We start from the raw sequence: 15,092 nt of genomic DNA on the forward strand, positions 1-15,092 counted from the left end.
CTAACAAGCTTCTGCTGCTGCCCGCATCCCCCACACGCCCACCCTTCTCTGGATGGTGGGGTGCAGCCTCCTAGTCTTCTGCTCGCGTCCAGCTATCCGTGCCAGGGCCTTGCCGCCTTTGTCACCCTCCCGGCTCACCCTCTTCTTCTAGCTCTTGGTTCCCTGATCTCTCCAGGCTTCCCGAGGATCCTCTTCCCTGGAAACCCACCTGACAGTGTCTCTGTCCTATCGCATCCTGTGCTCTGTTGTGTCCCCAGGCCCAGCACCAGCTTCATGGGCTGCCTGCAGTGGCACAAAATGAATGCCTGATGGAGAACACGGTTCCTGTGGTTCCTCATCTGTCCCTGGAAGGCTTACCAAATAAGCAGTTTATTCTGTAATTTTAGTTGCTCAAGTAGCTTGCCTTTCTATGATATCTGACTATAGGAAGTGACAAATCCTAGTGATGATGGGAACACTGTAACAGTGTCCCTTCATGAGATAAGAAAGTGGGGGAGTTCCATGTAGTCTATCCACAGGGCCGGGCCCTGGTCATTGTCCAAAGAAGGAGCCCAAGATGCCAGCCACAGTAACACGCAGGCCTGGCAGGTCCTCCCTGCATCACAGTGTCTGGGCAAGGGAAGAGGAGGCAGGGGCTGAGACAGGCTCATGGAGCAGCAGCCCTCCTTCACCCGTCCCTCCCTTCTGACCTTTGGGCACCCAGTGGTTGGAGACATGAGCCGCATCTGTGCCCTTGTCTGCACCCTGATGGCATTTTGGCACTGGTGCTCATTGTGTATGTGGCTTTCCTTTGAACTCCTTCCAAGTTCCCCAGGTCCCGTTTGTATCATGGAGCCCACAGCTGAACAGAGCCCAGTCCTTACTCCAGCTGTAGTCAGAGAATGACGTCATTCTCCTAAATGTCATGTTCCTGTTTTATGTTTCTTGGTACTGCACTTCCTTTTTAACAAGATCATTACTTGCCTGCTGTGAGTATCTATCAGAACAAATACACACTATTTAAATAGCATCGAACAGGTGCGACTTAAATCCCAGCCTTTTAATCCTAAAATTAAAGCTTTGCTTCCAGTGGTTCTGTTTCCTCAACAGTAGTGGGTTTGCTCAGATAGCAGAACCACAAATGCATTGAGCACCTGCACTGAGCAGAAGGTGGGACTGGTGTGCTGCTTGCTGGTGGAGCACCTGCACAGCACGTGCAAGGCCATGGTGCATTCCCCAGCACCACAAGATCAGTAGGCAAGTAGATCTCAGACCCAAGGGAAACTGGATAGCCAAAATACTTAGCTTATTGAAAAGTTATTGCACATAACTTAGTTCTTTTTTCATCAAAGGGTTAGTGCTAGAGTATCGTATTTTTGTGTTTTTTTCCTCTAATCTTTTCTGTAATTATTTTGGAATATACAGTCAAAAGGGAACATGTTATTTAGATTCTGTGATTGGCTTGGTCCTTCATTGTTATTTCAGGTGAGCTTTTGAGAGATGTATTCAGCTTACCTAAGTTCTGTGTCATACAGGTTGAGCATCCCTGATCTAAAATCCAAAACACTCCAAACTCCAGAACTTTTTGAACCGGGTGCAGTGGCACATGCTTATAATCCCAGCAGCTCCAGAGTCTGAGGCAGGAGGATCACAAGTTCAAGACCAGCCTCAGCAACTCACAGCAACTCAGTGGGGCTCTAAGCAAATGAGGAAGACCCAGACTCAAAACATAAAAAGGGCTGGAATGTGGCTCAGTAGTAAAGTGCCCCTGGGTTCAATCCCAGGTACCAAAAAAAAAAAAAACTTTTTGAGCGTTGACATGATGCCACAGGTGGAAAATTTCACGCATGACCTCATATGATAGGTCACAGTCGAAATGCAAGCATGGCATAGCCAAGTGTAGTACTCCACTCCTTAAGTCCCAGCTACTCAGGAGGCTGAAGCAGGAGGATCACTTGAGCCCAGGAGTTCAGGGCAGCACAGTGAGATATTGTCACAAAATTCTTTTTAATTTAAAAAAATAAATGACAGGAATACTAAAACCATTGTATGAAATTACTTTGAGGCTGTGTATAAAAGATGTATATGAAATATAAATGAATTTCAGGTTTCAACTTGGGTCCTATCCTCAAGATTGCTCATTTTATGTAAATGTCATAAAAACTGAAGAAAATTTGACATCCAAAACTGTTTTAGGTAAGGGATTCTCAACCTATACAACTGCCTCTTATAAGAAAAGTATTTCAAACCTATTTCATTCAACTTCTTGAAAATATTAATACAACCAAGCACAGTGGCACACGCCTATAATCCCATCAGCTCGGGAGGCTGAGGCAGGAGGATCACGAGTTCAAAGCCAGCCTCTGTGACTTGAGCCAGGTGCAGTGATGCATGCTCATAATCCCAGCTAGGCCCTAAGCACCATAGTGAGACCCTGTCTCAAAATATAAAAAGGGCTAGAAGGTAGCTCAGTGGTTAAGAACCCCTGGATTCAATCTCTGGTACCCAAAAAAAAAGAAAAGAAAATGTTAATATAAAGTTCATGCTCATGACATCCCATTGTAGTCAGTTTGCTTTGGATACCTCTGGGTGCTCTGCGTGGCAGGTGGTGGATCCAAGGTTAGGTGGGCAGGGCAGAGCAGGGGGCTCTTCTCATTTGCTGCACCACCCCACAGCCTAGTAGCCTAAGTCACCATCTGTCATTCCTCACAGTGCTATCGTCTAAACTGGACTCAGCAGGACTGCTCTGCTCCACATGGCATCTGCTAGGGCTGGAATGTCCAAGGTGGCTCCTCACTTGTGTCTGGTGGCTCTACTGGAGTGGCACGCATGACAGGGGCTGCTGCACGTCTCTGTCCACATGGCCTCTCTGGGTGACATGCTAGAGCTGCCACAGTTGCTGCTAGGAGAAAAGATGCAAAAGCTGCCGGTTTCCTAAAGGCTTGTTCCAGAACTGGTGTGAAGTACATCTGCCCTTTGTATTGTGGAGGCGGTCACAAGGACAGCCCAGATTGACAAGAGGGGAAACAACCACCTCTTCCTCTAAGGCAGGAACACATCGCACAGGAGGAGAGAAAGTGGTGCTGTCCATCTTGGAGACCTCTCCACAAGCAAGTTCTAGCCTAGATCTTAGGATTCTTTTCTGCTAAAGAATGAGAAACACTTCGCTTGCTCTAAAGGATTTCCATGACTTCTCCCATTCTCTCTCCTCTGGAAAAATAAGGAAGAGAACTAGCTTCATTTTCTCATTATCCTCTTCAAATTGAATTAAGATAATTAGAAATTAAGGATTGTTTAATAACAATATAGTAATGTCAGCAGAGTGTGGTAGCGCACACCTATAATCTCAGAAATTTAGCAAGACACTGTCTCAAAATGACTGAGGATATAAGGATGTAGCTCAGTGGTAGAGCATCCCTGGGTTCACTCCCTAGCACCCCCCCCCCAAAAAAAAAAAAATGTCCTGCTGGTTTAGGAAAGCCAGATGGCTCAGGGCTGAGGGCCATTCCCATGTAAATGCATACAGTGGGGGAGATGACCAGAAGCAGCACCCAAGGGGTCCCCTGCTCTGGCTCACCTCTCAGCTGCATGGATGCACTGTCCACAGAACTTCAGCCTCGTGCATTTAAACCATTATAAGTATTTCAAATAAAATAAGTAAAGGGGAGCCTTCAGGTTGAGTTTTAGAAATTGTGCTTTTCCAAATGGATGCATGCAGAAAACGGACTGTGGTTTGGTAATGCTGCATGCTCTCAGGATAGAAGCTAGAAAGAGGTGGGAGAGGCAGATGTGACCGCAGCACCAACTCCTGAGCACAGGCCAAGATTTTCTGGGCACCCTCTTGCCATGCTTTCAGACCACAGCCAAGTGCATCTTCCTGTTTCTGTGTTTGGCTGCCCAGTCCTGCTGCTTCTGGGATTAGATCTCTGTCACCGAGTGGCCATGGAGCCTTCCTCGCTGCCTTCCTACCTCTCACCCTGCCTCCCAGACCTATGTTCTTTCCCACTCCACACCCCATCTTTGTGAATCTGTCAGAAACCCTCTTTTGGAGCTCAGATCAGGCCCCGTCCCTCATAATCCTGGCCATCTGGGAGTACAGAAACATCAAGACCCATGTTCAGGCATACTTCCTATCTCTAGGTGTTTGCCTGTTCTTCACCTTAAGGTCAGTAGTCCCTTTGTTTCAAATGAAGACAGTGAAACTTCTTCTTTTTTTTTTTTTTTTTAATCTTCACAAAGATTACAAAGTTTGGCTTAAAGCAATCTCTGAATGAAAGGTTTCATCTGCTAGGCAGGGACCTTTTCAACACCTCTCACTTCATGCTGATCCTGTGCATGTATTGGTGTAAACCATCGCCAGGTGAGCCTAGGTTGGGGGCAGTAGTGGGCCTTCTGCTCCTGTGAGAGTCCCTTGGGTGAGAACTTTTCCTGTTCTCTCTTCGTATCCCCAGTTCATTTAGCAGATTTAGGCATTAAACAGATTCCAAGATTGGTCCTCGAACTGGGAGCAAAGTAGCTAGAAGTCCTTGTCCCTGCCTGGAGGGAGACAAGCTGGGGAGGCTGGGGCATGTGGTCTAGGAGCTCCTCCAGAGGCTCACGCAGGGAGCACGACAAGCAGAGGCTGCTCAGAGAAGGGACCCAGGGCTGCAGCAAACTCACTCACATTGGTACTTTGGAAAAATTGCCCTTGAAACGGCTCAGAGGAAGTGCAGGATGTCAGCAGGGAAGTAGACCACGTAATCCAAGAGCCGTTCAGGAAAGAGCTTGTTCCTGTTGCAGCGACTGTGCTGAGTAATAGAGGCCATACCAGTGAACAAGACATCCACTGTGTTGAAATGCAACAAAAATTAAGATGGATTAATGAGTGGATAGAAGGACAAACGGGTGTTCGTGTGACAAAGCAAAGAGAGCCCCTCATCAGCGGCTAGATCTGGGTGGTTGACATGTAGGTAGTCCCTCTGAAGTTCTAATTTTTCAAAATAAAATATTGGGAAGAAATCTGAGCAAGAAGAGCCCTTTACATTCAAGACATTGACGTCCCCAGGCTTTGTGAAGCTCTTTGGATTCTTGAAGGGCCACTTGGGCAGGGAGCCTCTACCCCGGAAAGTTTTCACAGATGCACCAGCCTCTTGCCACCTGGTTCCCTGGCTTCCTTCTGCAAGCTTTATTTTTTCAGAGGATTTTAGTCTTTCCAGCTGTTTAGATTCTGATTCTAACTGGCAAAATGTTTTTTCTAGATTTATTTATGAAACAGAGCATCACAATGGCATAGCAGAATTGCTGGAAATATTGGGGAGGTAAGTTTCTGTGACTGGCAGCAAAGGATGGTGGGTGGAGTATATGCCAGAATGACCCAGCTCATGGAGCTCAGCTGTCTCCCTCCCTGAGCAAGATAGCTTATCCACTCTGAGAGAAGGGACTTGGAGCCGGTGAGCTCTTGGGTTAGAGCACGCCAGATGGAGGCTCCATCTAGGCTTTTGGTTGTATCCAGGTTCCGTTTCATACACCTCAGTGTCGATACTGGAACTGCATTTCTGCGGGAGCAATGTAATTACCTGAAGCAGGGTGCAATGGTGCACGCCTGTAATCCCAGGGGCTCGGGGGGCTGAGGCAGGAAGATCGTGAGTTCAAAGCCAACCACAGCAAAAGCAAGGCACTAAGCAACTCACTGAATAAAATACAAAATAGGGCTGGAGATGAGGCTCACTGGTCAAGTGCTCCTGAGTTCAGTTACCTGAGGTTTATATTAGATGCTTATTAGAAGGTTTACACTTGGGGTATTGCGTATTAATGTACGCAATATCTCAAATTGTTTTGATTTTGTGGATTTTTCATAAATATATATATATATGTACACACACACACACACACACACCTGTAAAGTAATTGCCATTTCAACTTTTCATCATCTTAATCCAGATAAAGTTCTCCATTACTGTCATTCTTTTAAAATCCGTAGTCTGTAGATTTTATATTAGGCCTCCAAATCCACTGTTGCAGAGTTCCTCAGGGTTCCAAGGTCAATGGCTTGGGAGTGCTTTTCCACTCTGCCTTTGATGTGCAGGAGCGGCTTGGGGTTCTGAGGAGCCTGCAGTAAAGAAACCTGTTCTCATACTGAATCCAGTGGTCCCCACAGCATTTGAACACAGAATCTCATCTCACAGACACTGTTGTCTGGTCCTGAGCAAGAGTTCTGAGAAAAACTTGGCTTCTGTTTTGGATGTGGTTTGAAAAAGCTCAGTCCCCATTGGGAGTTCTCTTAGGTTAGTGTCCACATGCTGGACAGGGTCTCTCAAAGCATGGCATAATGTGGTTGAGGATTGTTCCTTCCCAGTTGCACAACCTGGGACAAGTTCCTTCTTTCAAGTGGGAAGGATGATCACGTCCCCAGTCAGGTGCCAAGGAGAGGGCATGTGCTTTGCAGGTGTGAAGGCCACTGTGCTGCTCTCACTCCTGCCATCTGGTTTTTATCCTGGGGTTTGCCCAGGGGTTTTCCCATGTGAACAAGCTTAGGGCCCCAGCGGGTACCCACTGCACCCTAAGCTCGTGGATTGTGGAGGAGCATGTTAGAATTGCTGTAACTGCTCTGTAACTCTCAAACATTTATCTGCATTTGCCTAGTTATAAGAATAAATAATTAAACCAGTTGATGCTTGAGACTAAAACTTGAGTTTGGAGACCTTTGCCCTTTCCTTGCACAAGGGAGCAGCTTTCTAACTGATTTTTGACCAGCCATTGTGCCCACACCTGGATTCTGTGGCCAACACTACAGTGAGCCTGGATACTCCAGGGACACCTTCCCAAAAGAGAGACGCAGCCCAAAAGAAGAGCTGGGACCCCTCAGCTGTGCAGACTTTCTTCCCCCAGGACCCCTGTAGTACAGCCAGTTTCCTGCTCCTGAGCCACTCCCTATAAACCCAACTTAATCATTACCTTGTAATCACAAGGATAAAAATGGTTATACTTCATCAAATATATTTATTTTATATTCTGCTGATTCATATGAAATACATATTTTGTCTACTAGATTTTCATGCTAGAAAGAAAAATACAATATTTGATTGTAATCTGAAATTTGTAAATATTTAAACTTTGAATAAATTCTTTCTTCACAGTATAATTAATGGATTTGCCTTACCACTAAAAGAAGAGCACAAGATTTTCCTGTTGAAGGTGTTGCTACCTTTGCACAAAGTGAAATCTCTGAGTGTCTACCATCCGCAGGTAAGGGGGCAGGCATGAAGACATGCCATCATCAGAACCCAGGGCAGGGATCCAGCCTGTTCCCAGTGTGTTTTCTTTCTCATGTCACCACCTTCTGTAATAAGGCCCTCGCAGTAATCGAATAAGAAGCAAAGAGAGATTGCCTCTAAAATATTCAGGAAAATCTCTGAAATACATAATAATACGATTCACTTTTAGCATAGAAAAGGGAGTAGCTGCCTCTGCAAAAGGAGGCGAAAAGGACTACCAGACGACAGCTGTCTGTCGCAAAGTCTAGTAAGACAAAAAAAAAAGACTGGATTTCTAAGATACAGATCTGACCAGAGAGTGCTGCAAGATCAGCCAGCAAGTGGTTCCATCTGGTTAGGTAGCTCTGTTGGCCTGGGAGACTAAGTCTCCTCCGCTCTGTGACCTCAGTGCTGGCGGTTCAGGAGGGCTCCGCCTTGAGCAGCAGGCCACTGCACGTGCATCCTTGGCGGTCACCACTGTTAGTTCCACCAGTCAGTTGCTGCTAACTGGGGTATTTTTACATTCAGTTTGTTGTTGTATTAATTGTACAAAAGGAATTAATAGTTCAGAGATTTCAGATGGAACCAGATTTTAATTTGTTCCCAGCTGTTTGATTTCTTGTTCACACTAATCTCCAGAAGGACCGCAAGGAAAGCCCATCGTACTGGGTCATCTTGGTCATCTTGGTGGGTGGGTAGTGTAAAAGGTGCTCTTTTTTTTTTTTTTTTTTGCTTTCAGATCATTACCAACTAATTGGGAAAGAGCAGGGGTCCTGGGGTCCCTCCCTGAGCATCCCACTCAGAGCCCTTGGGGTGGGTGAACACCCTGGGGCAGCCGCTCAGCCACATCAAGCTGTCTTGTCAGAGAAGGGTGTGAAGGGGACGTTTCCACACTGCAGCCAGGTGCTCACTCTCTCTCATCCCTTTTCAGCTGGCGTACTGCGTCGTGCAGTTTTTAGAGAAGGACAGCACCCTCACTGAACCAGTAAGTGTGCTCTCTCAGGCCCGACCGCCTTGCCTGCTCTCCTCCTCCCCTCGAAGCACCCCCGCCTCACCAGCGTGTGGATTAATTCACTCTAGTAACCTACAAGCTGGTCTCATTTGAGCTTGACAGGTTTTCAGAGTGCGGTTGTTTTCACTGCGAGGTCCTTTACTGTGTGGTTCTGCTACGTGATGAGCTTGCCCTGCCCACGCTGTGCTTCACACCTGTGAGAGCAGAGCACTGAGCAGCTACAGCCCCCAGCCGTGCATGCTCAGGCCTTCACATCAGTGCAGACCTACAGCATGTCCCGACTCCAGTTGGAGGTGGCTTAGTGAGAGTGTGAAATGCTTGTTTTATACAAGAGGTTGTATTATCCTGAAGATTCTTTCCAAGTTAGGGTGTAGCTGTTCTATGAGCTTTGAATTACAACTCAAAACTAGATGGATGCCATTCAGTTTTGGATTTCTAATTTTCTTGGCATTTTATCTTCATTAAAAAATAAAAAAGGCTATTGTAGCCAAGATTAACAGAATCAGGCGTGTCAAATGATAGTTTCAGGATTTGAAACAGCTTTGTTAAGATATAATTCACTTACCATACATTCACTTACCATTTAAAGTGTACAAAGATTTTTGGTATATTACAATACTGATTTTTTTATTGTGGTAAAAGATATACATCTGGAACATAAAATGTTGCCTTTTCAACTACTTGAAGTGTACAGTTCAGTGTCAGCAAGTATTATGCAACCACCACCAGTGTGTTTCCAAAACTTTGCCATGCTACCAAACAGGAACTCTGTCCCTGGTCCATGATGACTTCCCACCCCTCTCCCAGCACCTGCTACCTGAATCAGTCTCTCCTGAAGCTGACTGCTCGGGTTTCTCAGGAGAGTGGAGCCTGCTGTACTCCTCCTCTCCCATGGTGCAGTGCCTCACAGGCTTCGCCCATGTTGTAGAACATCGCTCCTTGTTGTGGCCGCATAGTGCTCTATTGTCTGCACAGACCACACTTTACTCCCCGTCTACCCATCAGTGGACACTGGTGGCCCTTCCTCTGGCTGTCATGAATGATGCTGCGTGAACAGGGTGTCGACTGTCTGCTCCAGCCCTGCTTTCAGTTCCTCAGGGTGGGCTCCTGGGGTGGGACTGCTGGTTACATGGGGACTGTCTGTTTTTCTGAGGCTACCCTGTTTTGCACTTGGGGTAGCAGCTATGGAAAATAGCATGGCAAGGATGCAGGTGCTTGTTTTCCTTTTTGTTTTTTGTTTTGTTTTGTTTTTAATTTTTAGTTGTTGATGGATCTTTATTTTATTTGTTGTTTGTGGTGCTGAGAATCAAACCCAGTGCCTCACGCATGCTAAGCAAGCACTCTACCACTGAGCCACATCCCAGCCCCCTTCATTTTGTTTTTAATTGTCACTCCAGCCATCCTGGTGGATGAGAGGTGGCACCTGTTATGACTTTAGTTGGTGCTCCTCTACCAACTAATGGCTTGGGCTGTCTTTTCATATTCCTCAGCCATCTCTGGAGAAATGTCTGTTTCAAATGCATTGCACTTTTTAAAAACCAAGTTGTTATTCCTTATTGAAGAGCCAAGAAAGGAGCATCAGGTGCCAGTTTAAATATTTGAGTCCTCTTTTTCTAAAAAGCTTCTGTTAGAATTGAAAAGATAGATACTACAATTCCTGAGTCCTTAGTCCTATTAGCTATTCTTCACGGTTTCCTTGTGAGATTATAGTTTTTCTAATAAAAATGAGTGAGAAATTCTTCACAAATTCCCAAGTTACACTGACTTTTGGTCACTGCCTCCACGTTATTAAATTCTATATGTAATCCACCCCCAACCCCAGCTCTCCCATGAAATTCAGGAAAAGCTCTCATTCTGCAGATTTCAGAGGCAACAGCCTGCAGTGCTGCATGCCAGACCTGCCAGCAGCCCTCACGGGTGCCCTGTCCTGGCCCTCTTCTCCCCTGGTCTCCAGATACCTCTGCCTCTCCTCTAAATGAGGTTCAGGAAGACCACAAGGAATATGCCAGATCATATCAGACTTCAGAAGAAGCATGGTTAAGATTCTTAGTCAAATTTTCTGTGAGGATGTTATTTTTATCCTCTTCACTGGACTGCAATCATGTTAGGTAGAGAAGAGAAAAAAGAAAGTGTTATTAATTTAAAAACGTGGGTAGACCACCTGCCTAGTGTGTGCCAAGGCTGTGGGTTTGGTCACACAGCACCACCCACTGGTGGGTGGCAGGGGGCTATAGTATTTTCCCCCCTGGTTATATGCCCTAATCCTCCATCTATTTGATGTTTTTCCTGAAGAAAGTAACATGCAAAGAAGTTCCACCAGCCCCACCCCATTCTTCCATTCAAACCAAAGGAAAAGAAAGATATAGGAGAGGAAAAAGTACACAAAGTATTGTGATTTTTCTTTGTACACTTTTCTCATACTCTTTTTTTAACTGTGCTTTGAAAACATTCTTTACCATAGCATGCACCTTAGTAGGAAAGATGGGGAAATTCACAGTTCACTCTTTTATTTGCTTTTGAAAAGATCTTCAGAATACAGCTAGTAAGTGATTGTTGAGTGACACATACTCTTATCAAGCAAATCTTGTCCCTTAGTGGTAATCCATGGGAGTAGGAAGAGATGAAAATGATTTCCATTCTTATATCCTTAAAATGTGCTTTTTTTTTTATTCTAATTTGTTATATGACAGCAGAATGCATTTCAGTTTCTCATACTCTTTAATGGCTAAAGAACTCACCAAATGTCTCACCCCGTTTACTACAGCCTGAAACTTCTCCCACCCGTCACCTCCCACAACACCCTGCCTGCCAGCCGCTGTCACCTGAAGCCCTGGCCGCTGGAGCTCAGTGTGCAGGCTCCACCCTATCCCCTCCCACCTGGGAGTTGGTGTAAGCTGATGAAGTTTGTAAATGACTTTAATTCCCACTTATATAGGAAGTAATCAAGCACATGACACGTGGCAGAGCGAGAGCTTGACTGCCACAGTCTTGAAGAAGGCAGGAGCCATGTGGCCTCGCTTCTAAGCTGTCATGCTGAGCTCTGGCTCAGCATCAGCACAGACAAGCCACAGACCCAGTCCCTGGCATGTCCACCCAGGACCACTTCGTTTCTTAATTCTGCTGCACAGATAATGTAACAGTACTCTCCTGCCTACGTAAAGCAGATTTAATTTTCTATATATTAAAAACATTCAGATCCTCACCTCAATGAATTTCTTCCTTTGAAATTAATGATTTAGGAAAATACAAAGGCCATTGTGTCTGACTTCAGCAGTAGAAACTAACCAGGAATGCAGTCCAGTCGTGGACTCTGAAGGTGTGCCTCCACTTGAGTACCTGGAGCTACCTTTCCAGGCTCAAGAATACTTTTTTGAAGTATGGTCCACTCGAATATTACAATTTTATAAAGGAGATTTGTCCTGTTTGTAACCTACAGTTAATGTCATCTCATTTCACATGGTAGGCCATGCTCACAAGCTTCTGGGCACATTAAACCTATTTATCATTGTAAGAATAAAGGCTCATTAGAGAGTTTACAGACAAGTATTATGCCTGTTTTCACCCACCTGCCTCTTGGCTAATCGAGTTTTACTACACGGCCTGGTGCAGCTCTTTTGCCTGAGTGCACCAGGACAGGGAGCTTCCTAGGGCTTGAGGCCATGCCCAGAGCCATACTCACCAGGACTGCTCACCCTCCAGAGGGCAGGTAGTCCATTGGGTTTCCAAGGAAGCTCAGTGCCCAGAACTGTAGGCAAGTAGCCTTTTGCCCAGGATTAGCAGTCCGTGAGTGGATACCTCCTCTACAAAATCCCACCATGTTCAGGAGCAGCTGAGATGGCTGAGTACTGATCACAGGGGTTTCAAGAAGCAGGAGGAATAAGTCCAGTGCGTGAACCTGATTGTACAACTAATATCTTTTCCAGTGAAATAAATAGCTAAATCAGTTGTTTTGTGTAACTCAAAAATTAATATATTTCTCATTATAATATTCCATTGGCAGACATAAAGGCTTATGAAGTGATTTGTAATCAGCGTCTTCGTAACAATAATTCCAGCATGCAGAATAGGTAGTTAATAAATATCTACTAAACAATTTTGAGCTACAAGTAGAAGGTAAATGATTAAATGATGCACTTTTAGAAATAATTCCTTTAAGACAGTTTTGTTGTTGTGAATTTTTATGTCAGACTTCAAAACTAGGAACACTTTTTTTTTTTTTTTCAGTACTGGGGCTGGGACCAGGGCCTTGTGCATGCCAGGCAAGCACTCTGCCACTAAGCTATAACCTCAATACAAAGAGCACTTTTTTAAATAAAGGCTGAAGTTTCATGAAACATAATATTATAAACAATTACCCAGGAACCCAAGTGCTAAAAGCATCACACAGAATTATTCTAGGTGTGCACTGTGGGGCACTCCTGTAATCCCAGGAACTCAGGAGGATCTAGGAGGATTACAAGTTCAAGGCCAACCTGGGCAACTTAGCAAGACCCTATCTCAAAATATAAAACAAAAGGGTCTGGATTGTGGCTCAGTGATAGAGTGCCTCTGGGTTCAGTTTCCAGTACCACAGAAAGGAAGGGAGAGAGGGAGAAGTGAGAAGGAAGAAAAGCTTCCCCTGCAGAATCCCTTTCTAGCTGTCTAACTTGAGCGAGGAACAACATCCACAAATCAGGAACCCCTGTGGTCTGATTGGGTGGGGCTCCAGGCCAGAGTCACTACTGCCACATGCTCCTGCTGGCTGAGGGCCCACAGGCAAGCAGTGGAGCCAGTGAGGACCCTGCCCAGGTCTGCCACGCACCCTGGGTGAGTTGGCATCTGCTTGGTTCACTGCACTCTTCTTGATGCTTTTTAACACAGTTACAAACTGTTCCACATGCATACATGTGTGGGTGTGCATAAATACATCAAGTGTTCAGTTAATCTGAGAAGTGGATTGCACGTGCCTGGACATGTTGGCAATAGTTTCATATCTGGCCACTTCCACCCCAGAATGCACAGATGAAGGCATATGCTCTGCAAGGTCTCCTCTAGTCTTTGACAGAATTCTCCTAACTGCTAGCAGGTTTTGTTTTTTGTTTTGTGTCTTTTTTTTTTTTTTTTTTAATTAAAGGAACTGACTTACTGAGATGGTGGTTGATCAGAGAGTGGGTCACATAAATTAAAACTGTGAGTCTGAAGTAAAATTAGGCCTGTTTATCAAATTATAAAATACTTCTTGTGAATTACTGAGTCTGATCGTCCCACCAGAGGCCAACACCACCTCTGTGCTGCTCTGCAGTGGGGGGCCCCTGACTAGACAGAGACTCTGCCTGCCCAGGTGTGGCAGCTTAGGGGCGTCACTTCCCATGTCATTTCTTTTATAGGTGGTAATGGCACTTCTCAAATACTGGCCAAAGACCCACAGTCCAAAAGAAGTAATGTTCTTAAATGAATTAGAAGAAATTTTAGATGTCATTGAACCCTCGGAGTTTGTGAAGATCATGGAGCCTCTCTTCCGGCAGTTAGCCAAGTGCGTTTCCAGCCCACACTTCCAGGTATGTGGGTTTCGGAGAAAGATAATTAGATGATTTCAGAATGTTACTTTTGGAAATAAAACATTCCAGTATATAACTGTGGTTTGCTTCTCATATAATTTTAAGGTAAAATTCAAGTTTTTACTTTAATCATACTTCAAAAATAAGGTGAAAAAAACTTTATTTCTAAAAACTATATCCTAGAACCTTGTCCTCACCACTGAAAGCATTTTTCTCAATAAGAGCTATGAAAAGCAGCTTCTCTGTGAAAGTGTCATCAAGCTCCGAGTCCCCCAGACCACCTGACCTTGTTTCCACAGCTGACTGATCAGTAGTGATAGATGATGTGATGTTCAGAATCTCCAGGTCTGAAATTCTTTTTCCCTGTAAGTTTATTTCTGACATCATATGTCTCCCCTTACACTTAAAAAATTAATAATAATGTTTCTAGTCAGGAGTGGAAGTGCACACCTGTAATCCCAACAACTCAGGAGGCTGAGGCAGGAGGATTGCAGGTTCAAGGCTGGGCTGGGCAACTCAATGAGTCCCTGTCTCAAAATAAAAAATAAAGAAGAAGCTGGGCACACACCTGTAATCCCAGTGGCTCAGGAGGCTGAGGCAGGAGGATCTCGAGCTTGAAGCCAGCCTCAGCAACAGTGAGGTGGTAAGCAACTCAGTGAGACCCTGTCTCTAAATAAAAATACAAAATAGGGCTGGCAATGTGGCTCAGTGGTCGAGTGCCCGCGAGTTCACTCCCCAGTACCAGGAAGGAAGGAGGGAGAGCAAGGAAGGAAGGAAGGAAGGAGGGAGAGCACTTGCTTAACATGGCGATGGTCCTGGGTTCCATCCCTGGTACTACTATTACTACTAATACTAATAATAAATTGCTGATGTTAAAAACTGAAGAATAATTCAAAATTTAAGCCATTAAGCATCTCAAACTTCTACTTTCAAATTTAGACTTAAAATATTACCACAAATATATTTATGGATGTATGGGTGTTTTTTAAAACTCAAAGTATCCAACTCTTAAATAGGAATGATCCTAGAAGCTACTGATGCTATCCTGATTCCTTTATAAATTAATGCTCTCTGTTCTCAAACATCTTTCCCTCCCCTTCATCATATTCACCCAGATTCTGAAAAGCTCACCCACCTGGCTTTCTCTGAGAAATCACCCCTGATTCTTGAGCCCTCCACAGGCCTCACCCACCATACCCTCAGCATCTGCCTGCACCACCACACATGAACTCAGAATCTCTAGGTTTCTGGTGACAGAAATGCCATCTCTGCTTTGCTCTGAGCTTCTGAGGACTGCTGCCAGATCTGCACACTGAGATGTGATGTTGGGAA

The 15,092-nt window shown here is 45.0% G+C and overlaps 1 protein-coding gene across 10 annotated transcripts in view; it reads left to right on the forward strand.

Annotated features, from left to right (window-relative positions):
• Ppp2r5c (protein phosphatase 2 regulatory subunit B'gamma) overlaps positions 1–15,092 on the forward strand; it is a 139,994-nt gene that overhangs the window by 105,851 nt on the left and 19,051 nt on the right. For all 10 annotated transcript variants that reach the window (XR_006853547.2, XM_046453198.2, XM_046453199.2 and 7 more), the window contains 4 exons: positions 5,217–5,276; positions 7,095–7,203; positions 8,143–8,196; positions 13,590–13,760. Coding sequence is in view for 9 of the 10 variants with exons in the window: in XM_046453198.2 (XP_046309154.1) it covers positions 5,217–5,276; positions 7,095–7,203; positions 8,143–8,196; positions 13,590–13,760 (394 nt within the window). In the remaining variant the exon portion in view is untranslated. The remainder of the gene's footprint in view (positions 1–5,216; positions 5,277–7,094; positions 7,204–8,142; positions 8,197–13,589; positions 13,761–15,092) is intronic.

This window comes from Marmota monax, unplaced genomic scaffold (genome assembly GCF_021218885.2).
Source record: "Marmota monax isolate L192 unplaced genomic scaffold, Marmota_monax_Labrador192_F-V1.1 WCK01_AAM20220418_F8-fsc00190, whole genome shotgun sequence".
NCBI lineage: Eukaryota > Metazoa > Chordata > Mammalia > Rodentia > Sciuridae > Marmota > Marmota monax.